This window comes from Alternaria novae-zelandiae (assembly GCF_023758075.1).
Source record: "Alternaria novae-zelandiae strain BMP 2774 chromosome Unknown scaffold_39, whole genome shotgun sequence".
In the NCBI taxonomy this organism is placed as follows: domain Eukaryota; kingdom Fungi; phylum Ascomycota; class Dothideomycetes; order Pleosporales; family Pleosporaceae; genus Alternaria; species Alternaria novae-zelandiae.
The window spans coordinates 100370-116778 of NW_026056999.1; the positions used below are offsets into that span (position 1 = coordinate 100370).

The 16409-nt window shown below is 53.4% G+C and overlaps 6 protein-coding genes across 6 annotated transcripts; 4 read left to right on the plus strand and 2 right to left on the minus strand.

Moving 5' to 3' along the window:
• Positions 1 to 232: 232 nt before the first annotated feature.
• On the minus strand, positions 233 to 1351 carry J4E88_010765 (uncharacterized protein; the record flags this gene model as incomplete). Its single annotated transcript, XM_049404355.1, has 1 exon — positions 233 to 1351. One exon carries the CDS (start codon positions 1349 to 1351, stop codon positions 233 to 235), a length of 1119 nt encoding a protein of 372 aa, XP_049249888.1.
• A 519-nt stretch (positions 1352 to 1870) lies between these two features.
• On the minus strand, positions 1871 to 2887 carry J4E88_010766 (uncharacterized protein; the record flags this gene model as incomplete). The annotated part of the gene is made up of 1 exon (XM_049404356.1): positions 1871 to 2887. The coding sequence occupies one exon, from the start codon at positions 2885 to 2887 to the stop codon at positions 1871 to 1873; it is 1017 nt and encodes a 338-aa protein (XP_049249889.1).
• A 1742-nt stretch (positions 2888 to 4629) lies between these two features.
• Positions 4630 to 5883, plus strand: J4E88_010767 (uncharacterized protein; the record flags this gene model as incomplete). Its single annotated transcript, XM_049404357.1, has 1 exon — positions 4630 to 5883. One exon carries the CDS (start codon positions 4630 to 4632, stop codon positions 5881 to 5883), a length of 1254 nt encoding a protein of 417 aa, XP_049249890.1.
• Positions 5884 to 6883: 1000 nt separating this feature from the next.
• Positions 6884 to 8680, plus strand: J4E88_010768 (uncharacterized protein; the record flags this gene model as incomplete). Its single annotated transcript, XM_049404358.1, has 1 exon — positions 6884 to 8680. The coding sequence occupies one exon, from the start codon at positions 6884 to 6886 to the stop codon at positions 8678 to 8680; it is 1797 nt and encodes a 598-aa protein (XP_049249891.1).
• A 3478-nt stretch (positions 8681 to 12158) lies between these two features.
• On the plus strand, positions 12159 to 12971 carry J4E88_010769 (uncharacterized protein; the record flags this gene model as incomplete). Its single annotated transcript, XM_049404359.1, has 3 exons — positions 12159 to 12164; positions 12217 to 12402; positions 12456 to 12971. The coding sequence occupies 3 exons, from the start codon at positions 12159 to 12161 to the stop codon at positions 12969 to 12971; spliced, it is 708 nt and encodes a 235-aa protein (XP_049249892.1).
• Positions 12972 to 14449: 1478 nt separating this feature from the next.
• Positions 14450 to 16008, plus strand: J4E88_010770 (uncharacterized protein; the record flags this gene model as incomplete). Its single annotated transcript, XM_049404360.1, has 2 exons — positions 14450 to 15029; positions 15083 to 16008. 2 exons carry the CDS (start codon positions 14450 to 14452, stop codon positions 16006 to 16008), a joined length of 1506 nt encoding a protein of 501 aa, XP_049249893.1.
• Between the last annotated feature and the right edge of the window lie 401 nt (positions 16009 to 16409).

Sequence of the window (16409 nt, forward strand, 5' to 3'; positions counted from 1 at the left end):
GGTATGATGGATGGGTGGTGAATGTACAATAGGCCTACAACAGCGTCGGAACGCATTGTTAGATAATTCATGGAAGATTGTGAGGTATACTTAGATCTAGGGATGTATCGACGAAAGTGACGTGATATCATTGTAGGCAACTAAGTCATATATCCTCATCCTCAAATACAAGCGAACGGCACCCGTCGCCGCCAAACCTATCCTTCATCTCAGCTTCAACCCACCCAACTACCTACATATCCCTCTCAGCCCTCTTCCTAGCCCTCTCCTCTCTCTTCTCATTGCGCCTCCGCGCAGCCTCATCCTTCCTCGCCTGCCTATCCTCCTCCTTCTTCTGCTTGACCATAACATCAATCCGCTCAACCTGTTGCTCCCCCGTCAACCTCTCAAACATAACCTTCACCGCCTTAACCACCTCCTTCCCAGTCCTCCAATGCAGCCCCTTGATCTCCTCCACAAACGTCCACTCCGGATACTTGATCGATTTGTTGACGATATCCACAACCGGCACCATACTCCCCTCCATATTGATAAACTTGCGTGAAGCGGGAATGATCAGCCAAGTCACATGCTCATCCTCTTCGTCGACCCATTTCTGGAACTGGAACGTGGATGAAGGTGAAGGTGTTTTGATCTGCGTGGCGGGGATCTCGCGCTTGGTTTCTTGCCAGTCAAACTTTGTCATCGCGCCGCCGACGTCGCGATTGCTGTTGTTGTTGGCGAGCATGGCGGGGGCGACGTGTCGGACGTGCTTGGCTGCGAGCGCGTTGACTTCGGTGCGGCGCTCGGCGCCGGTGGGGATGTAGCGGGGGGTGGGGATGGAGCGCTGCTTTCGCATGCTGTCGAGGAATTTGTGAGCGTTGGTGGTGGATGGCTTTAGGGATGCGGCGGTGGCGGCGGTGCGGTATCGTCGGGTGGCTTCGGATTCTTTGCCTGAGGTCTTCTTGTTTGTCTCTTCATCGGCGGGTTTGGCCTTCTTGGATAGCGGAGAGGAGGAGGAGGAGGAGGAGGCGGAGTCGTCGGTGGTAGTGGAATCGCGTTTGCGCTTCTGGGTAGTAGGGACATAGGTGTCTTCGGGAGAGGAAATGGGTGAAGAGGTAGGCTGCGAAGCTTGGTCAGAAGTATTGATGAAAGCGGGCGCAGATGGACTCACGATAGGCGGTAAGTTGAGGCCCCAGGTAGTCTCGTCCTCGAATAGGTCGTCCAGGTCGTCGTCATTGCTGCTGTCGGAGGCGTTAGAAGACCAGCGGTGAGGCGTCATTGGCGCTACTTCGTCCAGCGAAGTTGGGCGCGAACGCGGAGCATCCATAATGACGGAGGCGGTAGGTACGATAGGGGTGGTTGTCGACATTGTCGGAAGCTGCGGTGTTGCAACGTTGAGTGACTATTGGATAATGGAGTGCAAATATGGTGCGTGTAGAAATCAAAATTTTGTAGACTGGATAGAGGGGATGAGAGTTGAGGAGACAGCCGTGACAAGAAGCAGATGATATAGGTCCCGACCTGGCTGAAGCTCTATAGAGAGGAGAAGACTGCTATTGTAGGTAACAAGTCTATTGTATTAGTGTGCGAAAGTGAATGCGACGCGTCGAGTTGTTCAGAAACAATAGCATCGGATGACGCAATGGCTGTGCAGTGACTGGATTATAGTATAAGTGAAAGGAGGCCTTCGAAGTAAGCACCGACGCATCACAGCGCAACATAACGAGGACGAAAGTGTTATACATGTGAAAATGGTGGAATGTGTTGATATAGTAGTCTCAACCTGCCAAAGCGACGTATGAGGTGACGCCCCCTCTTCCAATGATAAAGACTTCAGATCGAGGTGACGTTTGCCACCAAACCGTTCCTCCCCACTCGCGCTCTCCTCTCAAGAGTAAAATAACGCAGTTCTACCTACCAAGACGTATCCAATCGCGCCACGTACTGCCGCCTCGATCTGGTACTCGCTGTTTCCGTGGTAGGTTACCGGAAGGTATGTGTTCGGCAGTGATGGATGGACTGTGTGGACAACAGCGACGTTGGAGACTTCCCTCACTATCGTGAACTCGTTGTAGAGGAGTCCACGCATCTGCGTCAGTTGTGCCGGCTCCTCCGAGTTTGTTTGACTTCCTTCGTCTCGTACGGCCGGCCTTGACGATGGGTATGCTGGCGATATGGGCCATTCCCCTAGGGATGCATCGGAGTATATCGGGACCGCGGTGGAATGCGATGGCGTCGATTGAGAGTATAGTGGCCATGTGGGAGGGTATTGCGGAGAGGGGGGAGAGTATCCTGGTGATGTGGGCGATTCTCCTAGTGATGCGTTGAAGGACATTGGAAACGTTGGCGAGTATGCTGGAGATGCGCTTCCAAAGCCCGCGACAGACGGAACTTGCAGCGACAAATTCGGATTGACGTTCATGCCCAATGACGTCGCAACCTCCTCTTCGTCATCATCAGAAAAGTGTGTCGGTTCCTCCATGTCGTCAAAGGCGGGGAGATCTTCGACCGAAACTCCCATGGACGCGAACCAGAGTCGCTCGGCTTCTCTCACTGCAGCGTACGGACCCAATTCTGAGAGCCGGCTCTCAGCGTCTTGGATTGCTTGCGCTTCCTGCATGGCTTGGATCTCGTGGGCCGTCATTGGCGTGTACTGGTACATCGCCTCGCGACACGAAGGGCATTTGTCGCGGGGTGAGCCCCAGGTCTCCGTCCACTGGATGATGCACTTGCGATGGAAGACGTGCGAACAGCTCTTGACTGCGACCATGTCATACGACGCATCGTTGAAGTCCTCTTGGCAAACAACGCAGATACCGATATCTGAAAACTTGGGTGCGCCGGGCAGAATGCGACGAGGCGCCAAATGATCGCGATAGAACTCGGTGCGGGTGGGTAGAGCCATGGTGCGGGTTGGTGGATGTGAGTTCTTTGGTACTGAGTGTGGTTGTAGGTAGTGAAGAGGAAGCAAGTTGGTGGACTGGGTCAGGGTCTGCTTGCGGAGAAACCAGGGTTGCCCGGTTGGGTGACGCTCGCCTTCACCGCAAGACGTAGTCGTGGTGTGTGGGGTTGACAATGCTTCAGCCATGAATAATAGGCGTATCCCTATTCATTGTCTTGTCCGCCAGTAAGCAGTATGTTATTGGCGAGGCGTCCGTTCCTCAGGCCGCTGGTTGGCCTAGTGTTTGGTCGCGAACCATGGATACGCACCATATATTCTCGCTCAGATCCCACAGAGCCTCTGCGGAATACCGTATAAAATGAGCCTTCAGCACACACTTCTTTCGAGATCGATACATCTCCTGCTCAAGCCAAAATCCTATTCGCCCTTCACGCCGCCCTTCACGCCGCCATCCAAGCCTCACTCGCAACTTCACAGGTATCCACCATGGCCATACCAACTCTCTACACATTTTACACCACCAGTCTCACTGCCTTCACACCCAACAACCTTGAAGATGAGTGTCCCATCTGCGCCATCTCATATCGCGAGGCTTTGAGCGACGTGGCGCCAGACGTCGTCGCGACCCCCTGCGGCCACAAGTTCCACCGCGACTGTCTCGACCATTGGCTGAGGGACGGTCCAAGTGACGAAGCTACATGCCCCAACTGCCGCATGGGTCTTTGCCAACGCCCTAGACCGAAAAGGGATTTCGCTCTACAGTGTCTTGATCCTGCTCTCTCAGACAACTGGGCAGAGGAGAAATGGGAGGCAATATATCTCATGGAACATTTGTTAAAGACTACTGGCTTGACGGACACGATTTACGAAATCGTCGAAAAGTTGTTCGTGATACTTGGCAAGTTACGAAAAGATGCGACTGGAAGGTTGTCAACAGGTCTTGCATGGGCAGACATTTTCCAGCATGCGTTTCCTTGCTACAAAGACTCACTACGTACGGCCGCGCAATCTTCCGATATGAGCCAAAGGGGAACCTCGCTCGAGGAAGAAAAATTGTTGTATCCTGGCGGGCCAGGAGAATACGTTGCAGTGCGTACGATCTTGAGGGCAATCGCGAAATCTAACAGGGAGAGAGGATGGGTCGATTCTGCTTTATTGGTTGTACTTGACCGGTTCGGAGACTGGGAAAAGGAAGAGACGATGAGTATCGTTGAGGCTTATCGAGGGCTCGGATTCTTCGCGTTGGCAGACGAAGCAGAAGATGAGACAGAATGCGTGATATAGGACAACTTCCGGGATGATGTATCCAGCATGATGCGAACAATGAGTTCTGGGTAAGGTCGGAGCCTTCTGCGATCTTTTTAGGGCCGTTGGGAACGTCGGCGGTTGACGTTGCGCTCCCAAAGTTAGCGAATCAATCCTGGGCATATCTATATTAGTTCATGTCGACGGACCAACTTCGCGCTGTGATGTTGAAAGCAATCGTGCGCTGAAACCTCTGTGGACATTGTCTGAGCATGACTTGAGACAGATGTCTCACGACTGGAACGTGACTTTCTTCGCGAAGACATGGCCAAGCTAGCCGCGGGCTACAAGTCAGCTTGTAAAGTAGCGCAGAAGACCGCTTCGACCGCATCTCAAGCATCATGGGTGACAGCCAGTCAGGAGTAGCAAGCTGGCTAGAAGTACGAAGCTTATCAAACGGATCGAGCTTGTCGACGCGATCGACTCCGACCTCAAGCATTATGGGCGATAGTCGGTCGCGAGTAGCAAGCTGGTTGAAAGTACGAAGCTTATCGGACGTATCGAGCTTATCGAGCCTGCCGACGCAATCAACCTCATCCACAATCACGTCCATCGCCGCGGTTCCTCGCGAGAACACACCCTTCAACCATTCGGCTATTCTTCGCGGTATACACAGCACTTTGATCGAGAAGTCTTATCCGCAACAACCAGATATCAGTCCCTCGGTTCTCGACAGCTTCGGCGAGAGGATAGTCGAACGTGTACAACAGGAGATCGCCACGATCGTGTCGACTGACGGTTTTGGTCCCGGAACAGACTGGGATCGGCGCGTTCTCAGGCCGATAATCGCGACGTTCGAGATCGAAGAGGACCTTGGAGTATGTCAGGGGGATGCAGAGTACGTGTTCCTGCTGGTCACTGTGCTATCATTAGCGTACGAAGTCTTGCTCTTAGCAGATAAGAGCAAGACAAGCAAAACGCATGCATTCCTTGAACAAGTGTTCGACGAGTTTTTCATAGAGCCGGAAATGTGCCGAACAGTTGGACTTCTACTCGACGCTGAACGGGAGCGGCTGGCTCGAATGAACGCCGAGATCAAGACAACGAAGGCGCTCCAGGATATGCGGATGCTGCTGCCCGAGATCAACATGTGTATAACGGTTTGGGATGTGAACATGCTCCGTAGCCTGCGAACCAGCGATGTTTCGACTTATGTTCGACGACATGTTCACATGTACGATGTGCTAGGGCCGGAGGTACGCATCTCTAGGTGGAGCGACGAGGCGGCCGCCTCGTTCTTCAAAGAAGCTGCCACATTCGCACCAGTGCGCTCTACTACCGAGGCTGCTTCCGATGTGCAGGTGAAGGTCTTCCTGGAGCGCGGTTGTTCGTTGCCAATATACTCCGTAACCTCCATCGCCTTCCGTGGGGATCGCGCGATAATACGCACGTCCGAGGGTCTGAGTACGGAGCTTGAGGAGAGCTGTTCAATCTCTTCGATTACCGGAGTCTGTGACAGAATGCGTCTCACGAGGTGGGAGGGTTCCAAGGATGGCTTCATTGGTACGATGTCCATTCCTCCGGGTTGCTCGTATCGTGCGGCCAATGTGACCGGCGTAGCCGAAGGAATAAACAATACGCTCCTGACGATTATCGATACAGAGACTGCTACGTTCGAATTGGATGGAGACAACTATCGTATCAGGCCTGTGGATTTCGGTAGTAGTATCGTGGTGGAACATCGCTGTCAATAAAGAGCGCTATTCGCACGCGCGATAGGACAGGTGTCACGTTCATGGCCGAGCGTTCGGTGTGGAAATGGAGAGGAGAATGTAATATCGCGTTCAGAAGGACTCCGAATCGTAGGCTATATCCATTGTTGATGACGCTGTCGTGCAAAGTGGTGATGCTCGTGTTGCGTTGAAGGAGGCCACATGCGCCATCGGCAGCTCGGCGGATTGAAGATGACTAAGATGCACTAAGCCAAACACGGCGATGACGCACCACCGAACTTCGCGATTGCGCACCACCAAGCGCAACTCGCGTTACGGTATCAGATCACTCTGGATCGCCACTCGGATACTAGCTAGTCACAACCTGGGATACCTTACTTCTGCGATACCAAGCTTCTCTCGCAATGCGGCGCACCCAGCAATCCCAACAAGCTTCTTCTTTCGGTTTTCAGACACCCAGAGTTCAGCACAGGATATCCATTGCACGCGATACGCTGGAATGCGGTCGCACATTCAGAGCTACTACTATCTGCCCCGTTGAGAACGGCTATACACCATAATCGAAGCTACTATCGGTCATTCTAGGTGTATGTGGCCGGTGCGCTGAGATCCGTACTCTGGTTCACACTCTTGTGTCCCACACCTCCCACTTTGTTTATGCTAACTACGGAACATCGCTGGATGTCAAGATCTACTTGGCGAAGTAAGTAGCCAATGTAGAGCCTGATGCAACTCAGCTGGTAAATCTGGTATATGTGACAACCATGGTTGAGAGATTCGCCGCTTTTCGAGGCGAAAATCTCATCACCGCACTGCCGGCGGATTTCGTATATAACATGCCGGATATCGTGCACACTTTAACTCTTCTGAAGATACAGTATCACCACTAGTAAAACGACAGCTACCACTACTACAATTTCAACTACAGCTTCAACTACAACAACTTCAATTACCACTACCACTACAACAGTAAGTACTACTACTATCACAAATCCTTTTCACTGGGATACTGACTGTCAAGATGCTGTTCACGATTCTCATCACCAGAATCTTGTTCTGCCTTGTAACCCTCGCCACCGGCGCTCCCGTCAACGTCGATCCTCGGAAACCACCACCAACGCAGGGCCCCGGCGGATACGTCCCAGTGCCATCGGTTCCATCGGACAGCTGTGGCCTTGTCACCCCCACCGCCGAGACCTGGAGGCAGAACCTACCGAACATCAAGGTATTTGCCGCCGCGCACTGGAACGGCTACCTGAACGACCCAGGCTACAACTCATTCCCGCACTATCTTCGCGACAAGCTTGCGCCCAATGTAGCGCCAAGTGCCTCCTATTGCGACACTGTTGGAGGATGCAGCTTCTCTTGCCAAGCTCTCGATCCCTCGCTATCGCAACACGATAGGCAGATGGCTTACTTCGTCTTCGAACAGATCGCCGGTGTGGACCACCTGTACAAGAGCCTTCGCGAAGGCTTACAGGAAGGTGCATTGTATGCGGATGGACAAGTGCCTTCACTTGTGGCGAGATACAGCGCTGCATCACGCATCTCGACGCAAATTCAACAGGAGAAGAACGACCACAGGAGGATGGAGAAGCTCGGCATGACCGCCGTCTCCGCTCTACTGATGATGGCTGGTGGGGCACTAGCTATCCCAGGTTTCATTGGACTCGACAAGACTGCCGCGCCTTCGATGGTTAACATGGCCGCGTCTACCTACATCTCCGTCGTCGGCACAATTAACACCGCTCGAGCTGACCCTGTGAAGCTTCCTGACAATATCGAGGATGTTATACGCTCATCCCTAAACGACTTTCGCCATCACAGTATGATCAGCATTGCACATGAGTCGAAGCAGCTCATGGAAGGGGACAAGAACAACCATGGCCAAGACCTGCTCGGTCTCATGCAGGGTCAAGACTTCTTCAGAAGAGATGGCAATATCCAAGAGAATATCATGAGGATGTCCGAGAAGGTCTTCAAGCATGCTGTGATCAACGCATTGTGGCAATGGGAACGGCCCTATATCGTTGATGCTGACGTCCCTACAGGTGCCTGTGAGGTAGACATTCGTGGACCGACCGAGAACCGAGTGTGCCTGCCGGAACGTCCGGATCACTCATACTGGATATACGCCTTGGATATCTCGCAGGAGAACGACCCTGGTAAAAACCACAAAGCGTTGATCCATGGCCCCACAGGATATCGAAACTTCTTCGAAGGACACAACTCCGACGTCTACGGAGCTACCTTGAAAGATGTCGTCCGCTCGTCCCTTGCGGTTCACGAGCACAATCTGTATGACGCTCTACAAACTGCTGACTTCCAGACGGTCCAGTCGGCTCTAGGACAGGCGATGAATTGGGGCAACGGCCAATTCAACCTCATGGGCGCCTACACATTAGCGATCGCCCGCAACCCCCTCGGCGAAGCCATTTCCAGCGTCTGGTCCACGCACGGTCGGAACTTCCCTTGCATGGTCGGCGAGTTCGGATGGAACGACAACACATACAACCCTTATCAGGACCAGACCTTCAACTTCCTGGTGCGAAGTGGTCTCATGTTCTCCGAAGATTGGGAGAACCTTTGCCACAATGAAGGCCATTGTAAAGGCGATAATGATGTCGATTGGCATTCGAAACTCGACGCTCTGCGCAAACCGGGTGATCCGCCGATTCCCGGCAGCCTGAAGCACCCGTTCAAGAAGTGCAAGCAGAAGACTAAGCATGATTACGGTGATCCTTCTCGCGACTTCAATCCGACTCGTGAGAGGGGTCTGAGTGTTGGGTTCGCGAATGCGACGATGTCGTGGGCCTAGTCTGTCGCGACCTGTCGTGTGACTGGCACCTCATCCCATTGAAAAGGTAAACACCCTGAAGCCTACGTTGACATTAGATCGCCTACTTTGTAGGCTTTCATCTTGATGTAGGCTGCAGCCCTGTTCAGTTGTATGACGTTGTGCGACTGCCGTGGAGAGATGGATTCGTCGGGAGATCACCGCGGGCACCTGGAGAAGTCATGAGACTTGTAAGCATTGGTCAGCGATAGGAGTGGTTCGACAGACATGTCGCGTGGAGTATGAACGAGGGTCGCATCCGGTCATGAGTACGCTACCATGACTACAAGCTGACATGTGGCTTGCACGCTATCTGCCTATTGGGCCGGCATTTAAAATGTAGTAGTAGAGCAACTCAATAGTGTCTCGCTACACCTACTTACTAGCCCACTATGATCTGTGACAATGCCGTTCTTCGGTGTGCAACATCATGTAAAACCAGCTTGCCCACCCGACATACCTTCGTCCCCATCGCAATGACCGCGATACATGTTTGAGTCCCTGAGACAGTTTCGTCAACGATTCCCGAACCCACAATGAATATGGATGAACACCCCTTGGTTGCATCCAGTACCCACAACGGCGGGTCGCCTGCAAGTAACCGTAGTCTTCACCCGGTATTGGGACGGCAGAGGGTCGTGGGCGAGTATGTGCCTGAGTCCTAGTTCATGTTGTATAACTAGGAACAACCTAGCAAAAACTGTGCGGCAGAAGGCCCGATGCGGCGTCAGGTAAACAATGGCGACAACCCACACGTGGCGGGAGACGCGGGCTTGACAGCATGAGGCCGGATGAGGACATGGCATGATTCTGGCGTTGAGCGTAGAAGCCTCGTAGTTGGGCAATGGTTCGGAGGCGCAAATGCTGACTGCGCACGATGCTGCACGCCTTGTTTTCTGGGGGCTGCGCGCCTTCTGGGGGCGGGCTCGGCCAATGACGGTCGAACGGAGCCGCACCCGAATCATGTTCCTTGGGCGGATCGATCCTGCAGATGAAATTGTCGAGATACGTCCCGTTACTGCAGATATACTGTGGGTATTCACTGCGACATCAGCATCTGAAGCCGAAAGAGAGTGTTTCAACGCCAGAATCGGTGCAGAAAGAGACATGTGCCCGGGCATCGAATCCAAGCAACGCCAAACCTCGTCTCGAGAGCAGGCCGATGTGCTCGTGCATTGCGCGCGCTATGGAATTAGGTGCAAGCCACTGCCAGCCTCGTGGCAGCCGTGTCCCGGCAGCGCAAAGGAGGGCGTATCAGCCTCATATCGAGTCAGGGGCCTGGGCGCGAACATGGTCCTATGTATGCGGAGGATATCGCACATGGATCCAGCGGTGTGGCTTTTGGAACCGATGGAGCGAAGGATTCATCGTTCGAGCATGTAGGCGTCATACGTGAACGAGTCGGTACATACCCTAGTGATACCCACGCCGCAGCCATCCATCAAAGAGTGGGTAGCAGATGGGTTCTGCAGAATACATCGGCACGCGTAAGCTCCAGTACCCTGGTGTCGGCGCTATATGACCGCACCCAATGCCGCGAGAACTGCACGTCCGACTTTACGAAGGTTTGTTGAACTGTGAACACTGCACGTCAGCGTGCAACAGCCACACCGCTGTCAACGGGTCCGTGATATCCGTGATGTCGGCGTCCTCGGAGATAATCGAAGCATTTGTCGGGTGCCGATGTTCACGCGGCACAGTCGTTGTGATTCCTTCGCAACATAATTAGATCGAAATGCCCCCGTAGTTTTGAGTTCGACGATGGAGGATACGGGTGGGGCGGAACAGCAATGGATCGCTGCAGGGTGACAAAGATCCGACGCTAGACCCCGTGCGGTCGGCGCTAGCGTGGGATGCCTGATCTGACCTGGCCGCACGCACAGGCAGACCTTCCCTCCACAACTACGAACCCTTGGATCAACACCATGTTTCGCGTCGATTGCTGCATTCAACACATGGTTTCAGGGTCTAGAAAGTTTCGTCGATTTAAACAGCCCCCCGTTATTGCCGGATGATACTGGTTGGTGCCTCCCGAAAGCTTCCAACTCGGCCAAGACCTAGCTCCCGTAGCTACAGGTGGCACGACTCGTCCATTGGATGTCCCTGTGACCTGAGACATGACCGTGTTCTTGTGCAAGGGACTGCCATACTCGTTGTCGTGGCGGCATGTTTGTACTGCCGGCGAGGCGGAAATTGGTGTCCCGTAAGCCAAACCAACCAAGAACCATCTTTGCTACCGACTGAATGGGCAGAATGGGATTATCTCCGAGGTCATTGGGATGCACTCGAAATGCCTGGGCCGATCCTGATGGAGCAAACTCGTCCAAGGGTTCGTCATTGCTGCCCGGATCGTGCGGTTGGCAGAACCTTTTGTCGTGATTTTGGGTTCCACCCTTCACGGAGAGTTCGTGCGCCGCATGCAAGACCCCGCTGATGCGCCACGATTATCGTGCCTTGCGTACGGTCCGTGTACCTTCCGAGCGTCGAAGCCAATGCGACACCAGCGTCGTGACGGTAGTCAGCGCGCCATTGCGCTTCATGACATGGATGGAGCTAACGGCCATGTGCGCAGCCCCACTCTTCACTGAACATAACCCTCGAGACCCTATCCTAGTGGCAAGCTCTCGATCCCGTTTCTTTGACCTTGCCCGTCTATCCGCAGCTCGTCAATCCTCCACGCCCACATGTCGAGCATACTTCCCCGGGCAGGCCCACGATAATCCAGTATGCAGCTGCCTCCGGTGGATGTCCTGTTGGGTTGGCCGACTCCGAATTACATTGACCCGGAAACGCGCGGCCCTGCTCTCCTCATCGTCAACAGCATCCTCATCGCACTAACCATCCTCGTTGTGATTGCGCGTTTATACACCCGTATAGTCATCAAGAGGTGGTTCGGTATTGACGACATCTTCATCCTCTTTGCGCTGCTCTTCACATGCGGTCTCACTGCCGTCGTTCTCCTGGCAAACCTCCGATATGGATGGGATAGGTGAATAACCCGATCTCCATTCGCATCGCATACAGCTAATCATCAAACCACTATAGACATGTTTGGGATATACCCTTTCACATGTTCGTTCCGGCCTACAAAATCGCTATGACCGCCAAGGTCGTCTTCACAGCAGCCGCGAGCTTCACGAGACTCTCTCTGCATTGCTTCTACTACCGCTTGGTGACAGACTCGGGGAAGACGTGAGTACTCTCGGTATCGCGTTTCAATAGCCTTGCTAATTCGTCTAGATGGTTCAAGTGGGCTGTCCATGTCAATGTTGCCTACACACTCGGCATCTTGATATCATTCCCCTTCATCGCCATCTTCTTCTGCACACCCATCAAGAACTATTGGACTATCGGCGCACCGGCAGACACTTGCATGGACGAGGGGACTGCGACTCTCATTTGTGGAATTATCAACTGTGTCGCGGACTTCCTTACTACCTTAACACCAATACCTTTGGTCATGGGCGTGAGTTGGCTCAATCCCATACGCAAGGCAGAACACTACTAACTGATCCCAGCTCCACATGCGTCTGCGTGAGCGCATGGCTGTCGCCGCGCTATTCGGTATGGGGCTAATTGTCTCTGCTGCTGGTATTGTGCGTACCTGGTTCATCTATCGGAGTCTCTTTAACAACGAGTACGATCAAACCTGGTACGCATATCCACTGTGGATTGCGGCCGCTGTCGAGATAGACTTGGGTGTAGTAAGTTATTACGTACGACCGCTAATCAGTGACACGATGCTTACTCGCCACAGATATGCGCCTCGGCTCCAGTACTAAAACCTCTCCTCGCGAAGATCCCCTTCAGTCTATCGCAATCCTTCACAGGTGGCATATCCTTCAAGAAGAGCGCGAACTCATCAAAGACGCTAACCGCCAACGCATCAGCGTCGCATTCCTCCACGAACCGGAAATCCACAGCACCGCGCAATGCGCCAGAACTCGCAAACGACAAGGGCAACAGCTATGAGATGAAGCATTGGGCGGATACGGAACAGGATCTGGAACGAGGAAGTCAGGAAGCTATTCTGGAAGAGGAGGAAGCTCCCAAAACGGGGATGTCGCGCCTGTGGGGCAAGGTCCGCCCGAAAAGCAACAATGGAAATATGACTACGGACACCGATATGACGATCACTTTGACCAGCGAAGTGGAACTGCAAGTCGAGCGGATGAAGCAACGTCCGGCGCGGTACGAGACACACGGTGACCTTCACGAGAACCACATGCCATTACCCCCGTTGGCACCGCGATCCAGCGGACACGACCGGTGACGCCACGACCCGACTTGCGCGATCAATACGGATAGCGACAACGTCCTCGAATCGACATCAAAGATCTCACGTCGCGCATCATGTACGCGCAAACGGGAAACATAAAGTTACGACTGGCATACTGGGGGCGCTTATATCTTGGTGGATTTTTCTGCATCGCTTTAGCATATGATACCACGTTCGACGACTCTATCAAGGGTACAAAAATAGACATCTCAGAATACAGACGGCCAGGACGCCGAATACATCGATAATCTCAGTGCGACGCGCCACTACGTCCACACGCTCAACTCGTGCATCTGTGTACTGAGCGGCCCGCATTGGACGTCAATGACGGAAGGCTAACATGTCAGCAGTATGACAGCTCTTAGCTTCGCGCACAGGAATTTCAACGACCCAGCTCAACACTTTCGCAGCCCCGAATTGCGAGAGAAGGCGTTCTGCGCCATCTTCATCCTGTCCACGGTACCCTCGTCTCGCGGCCCTTGAGCTCACCCGGCGAACATCGGCCAGACTATTGAAGGGAACTCCAACCACCCAACTGCGAAAGCGCCGACCATAAGCATGCCGTAAGCGCTCAATCTGGCCCTGCAAACTTTCGTCGCGATACTATTGACACCAACGAGCTTCAAACTGCATGAGTTGGCTCACTTCGCGTTTCAAAACAACGATTCAAGGTTTGTACGTCACACGCATATCTGTCGGCATTGTCACAAATGGACGATCGGATCTAGAACGCCATCGGAGGTGGATGCCGAGACGAACTTTCGCACTTCGTGACGGTGGAGCAAGAAGAACTGTAAAAAGAGTCACACTGCCTGGAATGGAAAGTTACGGATACGTTCTCACGTGTATGCGGCGTAACGGCGTGTGCTCCGACGGCTCTTGGAAACGCTAGTTCTGGTCTTGTCATCCGACAGATGTTCCTCGGCAAAGCTTATTTCCTCCGGCACTACAACCTTAGACCTTGTCCACAGGGTGGATGGGGGAGGCGGAGGGGCGGCGGAGGGGAGGATGGTGGATATCGCAGTGTCCAGAATCGACAGCGGAGAGGCTGAATCGTGATGTGTTGTTGGAGGTGGGATGGTGTGTGGGTGGTAAGCGCCTCGTCGGATGGGTGATCCTCGGCAAAGCTTATATCTTCCGGAGCTACAGCCTTATACCCTGGTCTCCCCCGCAATCTACACAGCGAAAATACGGGGAGGGCAGGCGCCATTGAACCTGGAGTTGCAGCCTCGTGACGTCCTTAGGCTGATAAAAGTACAGGCCCTGTCGCTGTTGGAGGAGAAATTGCCCTCCGTGCATTTCCAACTGCCTTTCTCATCTAGTCCACGGACGCAGACATGAACTATGTATATTGACACAGTAAGAACGAGGCTGCAAAGACATTTGTTTAAATGTGGGCGATGTATCAGTTCTCTGGTGATCCAGACGATCGCCCGGTTCTTCTCTCGTAGTAATAATAATAACAGCCAGTCATGCCTTCCCCATCCAAGATCGCCGCGCTTGGCCTAGTCGCTACAGGTTCTTTCGTTGCCGCTGGACCTTGCGACATCTACGCCTCGGGTAACACGCCTTGCATCGCCGCTCACAGTACCACTCGCGCGCTTTACAATTCCTTCAGCGGTTCTCTCTACCAGATTAAGCGCGGCTCCGATGGCGCTACCACCAATGTCGCACCTCTATCCGCTGGTGGTGTAGCCAATGCCGCAACACAGGACAAGTTCTGCGCCAACACCACATGTCTGATTACCATCATTTACGATCAATCTGGTCGTGGTAACCACCTCACTCAAGCTCCACCTGGAGGCTTCAATGGCCCGGAAGCTAATGGCTACGACAACCTGGCTGGTGCTATCGGCGCACCAGTCACGTTGAATGGAAAGAAGGCATATGGTGTCTTCGTTTCACCGGGTACTGGATATCGCAACAACAAAGTCAGCGGTTCAGCGACGGGCGATGCAGCAGAGGGCATGTACGCTGTACTCGATGGAACGCATTTCAACGACGCATGCTGCTTCGATTACGGCAACGCCGAGACCAACAACCTCGACACCGGTACGCAGACTCCCACACTCTCCTCTCAATCACCTTACTAACAACCCCCACAGGAAACGGCCACATGGAAGCTATCTACTTCGGAACCAACACTATCTGGGGCACAGGCGCCGGCTCCGGCCCGTGGCTAATGGCCGACCTGGAAAACGGTCTCTTCTCCGGCATGTCCCCGAAGAACAACCCCGCGGATCCCACTCTCACAGACCGCTTCCTCACCACCGTCTTGAAGGGCGGCCCAAACAAGTGGGCTCTCCGCGGCGGCAACGCTGCATCCGGCTCCCTATCAACATACTACAACGGCGCGCGACCCAGCGCCTCAGGCTACAACCCCATGAGCAAAGAAGGCGCGATAATCCTCGGTATCGGCGGCGACAACAGCAACGGAGCGCAAGGAACCTTTTACGAGGGCGTCATGACAACCGGCTACCCCACCGACGCAACCGAGAACGCCGTGCAAGCCAACATCGTCGCAGCGAAATACGCGACTACAAGCTTAACCAGCGGCCCCGCCTACACAGTCGGATCATCAATCTCGTTCCGCGCCACGACAGCTGGATACACGGATCGCTACCTCACGCACACTGGCGCTACGGTTAACACGCAAGTCGTTTCTTCGTCCAGCACCGCATTGCTTAAGCGGCAGGCTAGCTGGACTGTACGCGCTGGTCTGGCGAATAGTGCTTGTTTCTCGTTTGAGTCGAAGGATACGGCTGGGAGTTATATTCGCCACTATAACTTTGTGTTGCAGCTGCAGGCGAATGATGGGTCCAAGGCGTTCAAGGAGGATGCGACTTTCTGTCCCCAAGCTGGCTTCACGGGCTCGGGGAGTTCGATTAGGGCGTGGGGGTATCCGACGAGGTATATTCGTCATTATAACAATGTTGGGGATATTGCTAGTAATGGTGGTGTTCATGATTTTGATGCTGCGGCGAGCTTCAATGCGGATGCGACTTGGAGTGTTGGTACGGGGTTGGCTTAGGGGGGTGGGAGCGGAGGGGGGGGTGGTGTCGGATTAAGATGTCGGAGGAGGGGGTCGTTGTCACTTTGCATATATCTTTGCTTTCTCAAGTCCTTTCCATGCTTCGACATTAGACTGTTGAAGAATATCTCGATAAGTGGTTGTAGCATTCGAAGAACCCTCCTAGCAGACATTGCAGTTATAGAAGGGCTGTGTTATATGTTGTGTAGTTTCTTCGGTTGCTACAACTATCCGTAGTGAATGATACAAAGATTTGAATTGCATGTATAGCTGAGCTAGTTACAATGTGATCGCGTCCCGTACATCCATACATTACTGCATGCATGTACGCCTTACATCCTTCTACAAACAACGTGACTGCGTGTCTTGATGTCCTTGTAGCCCCCTAGTGTAACTGCGTC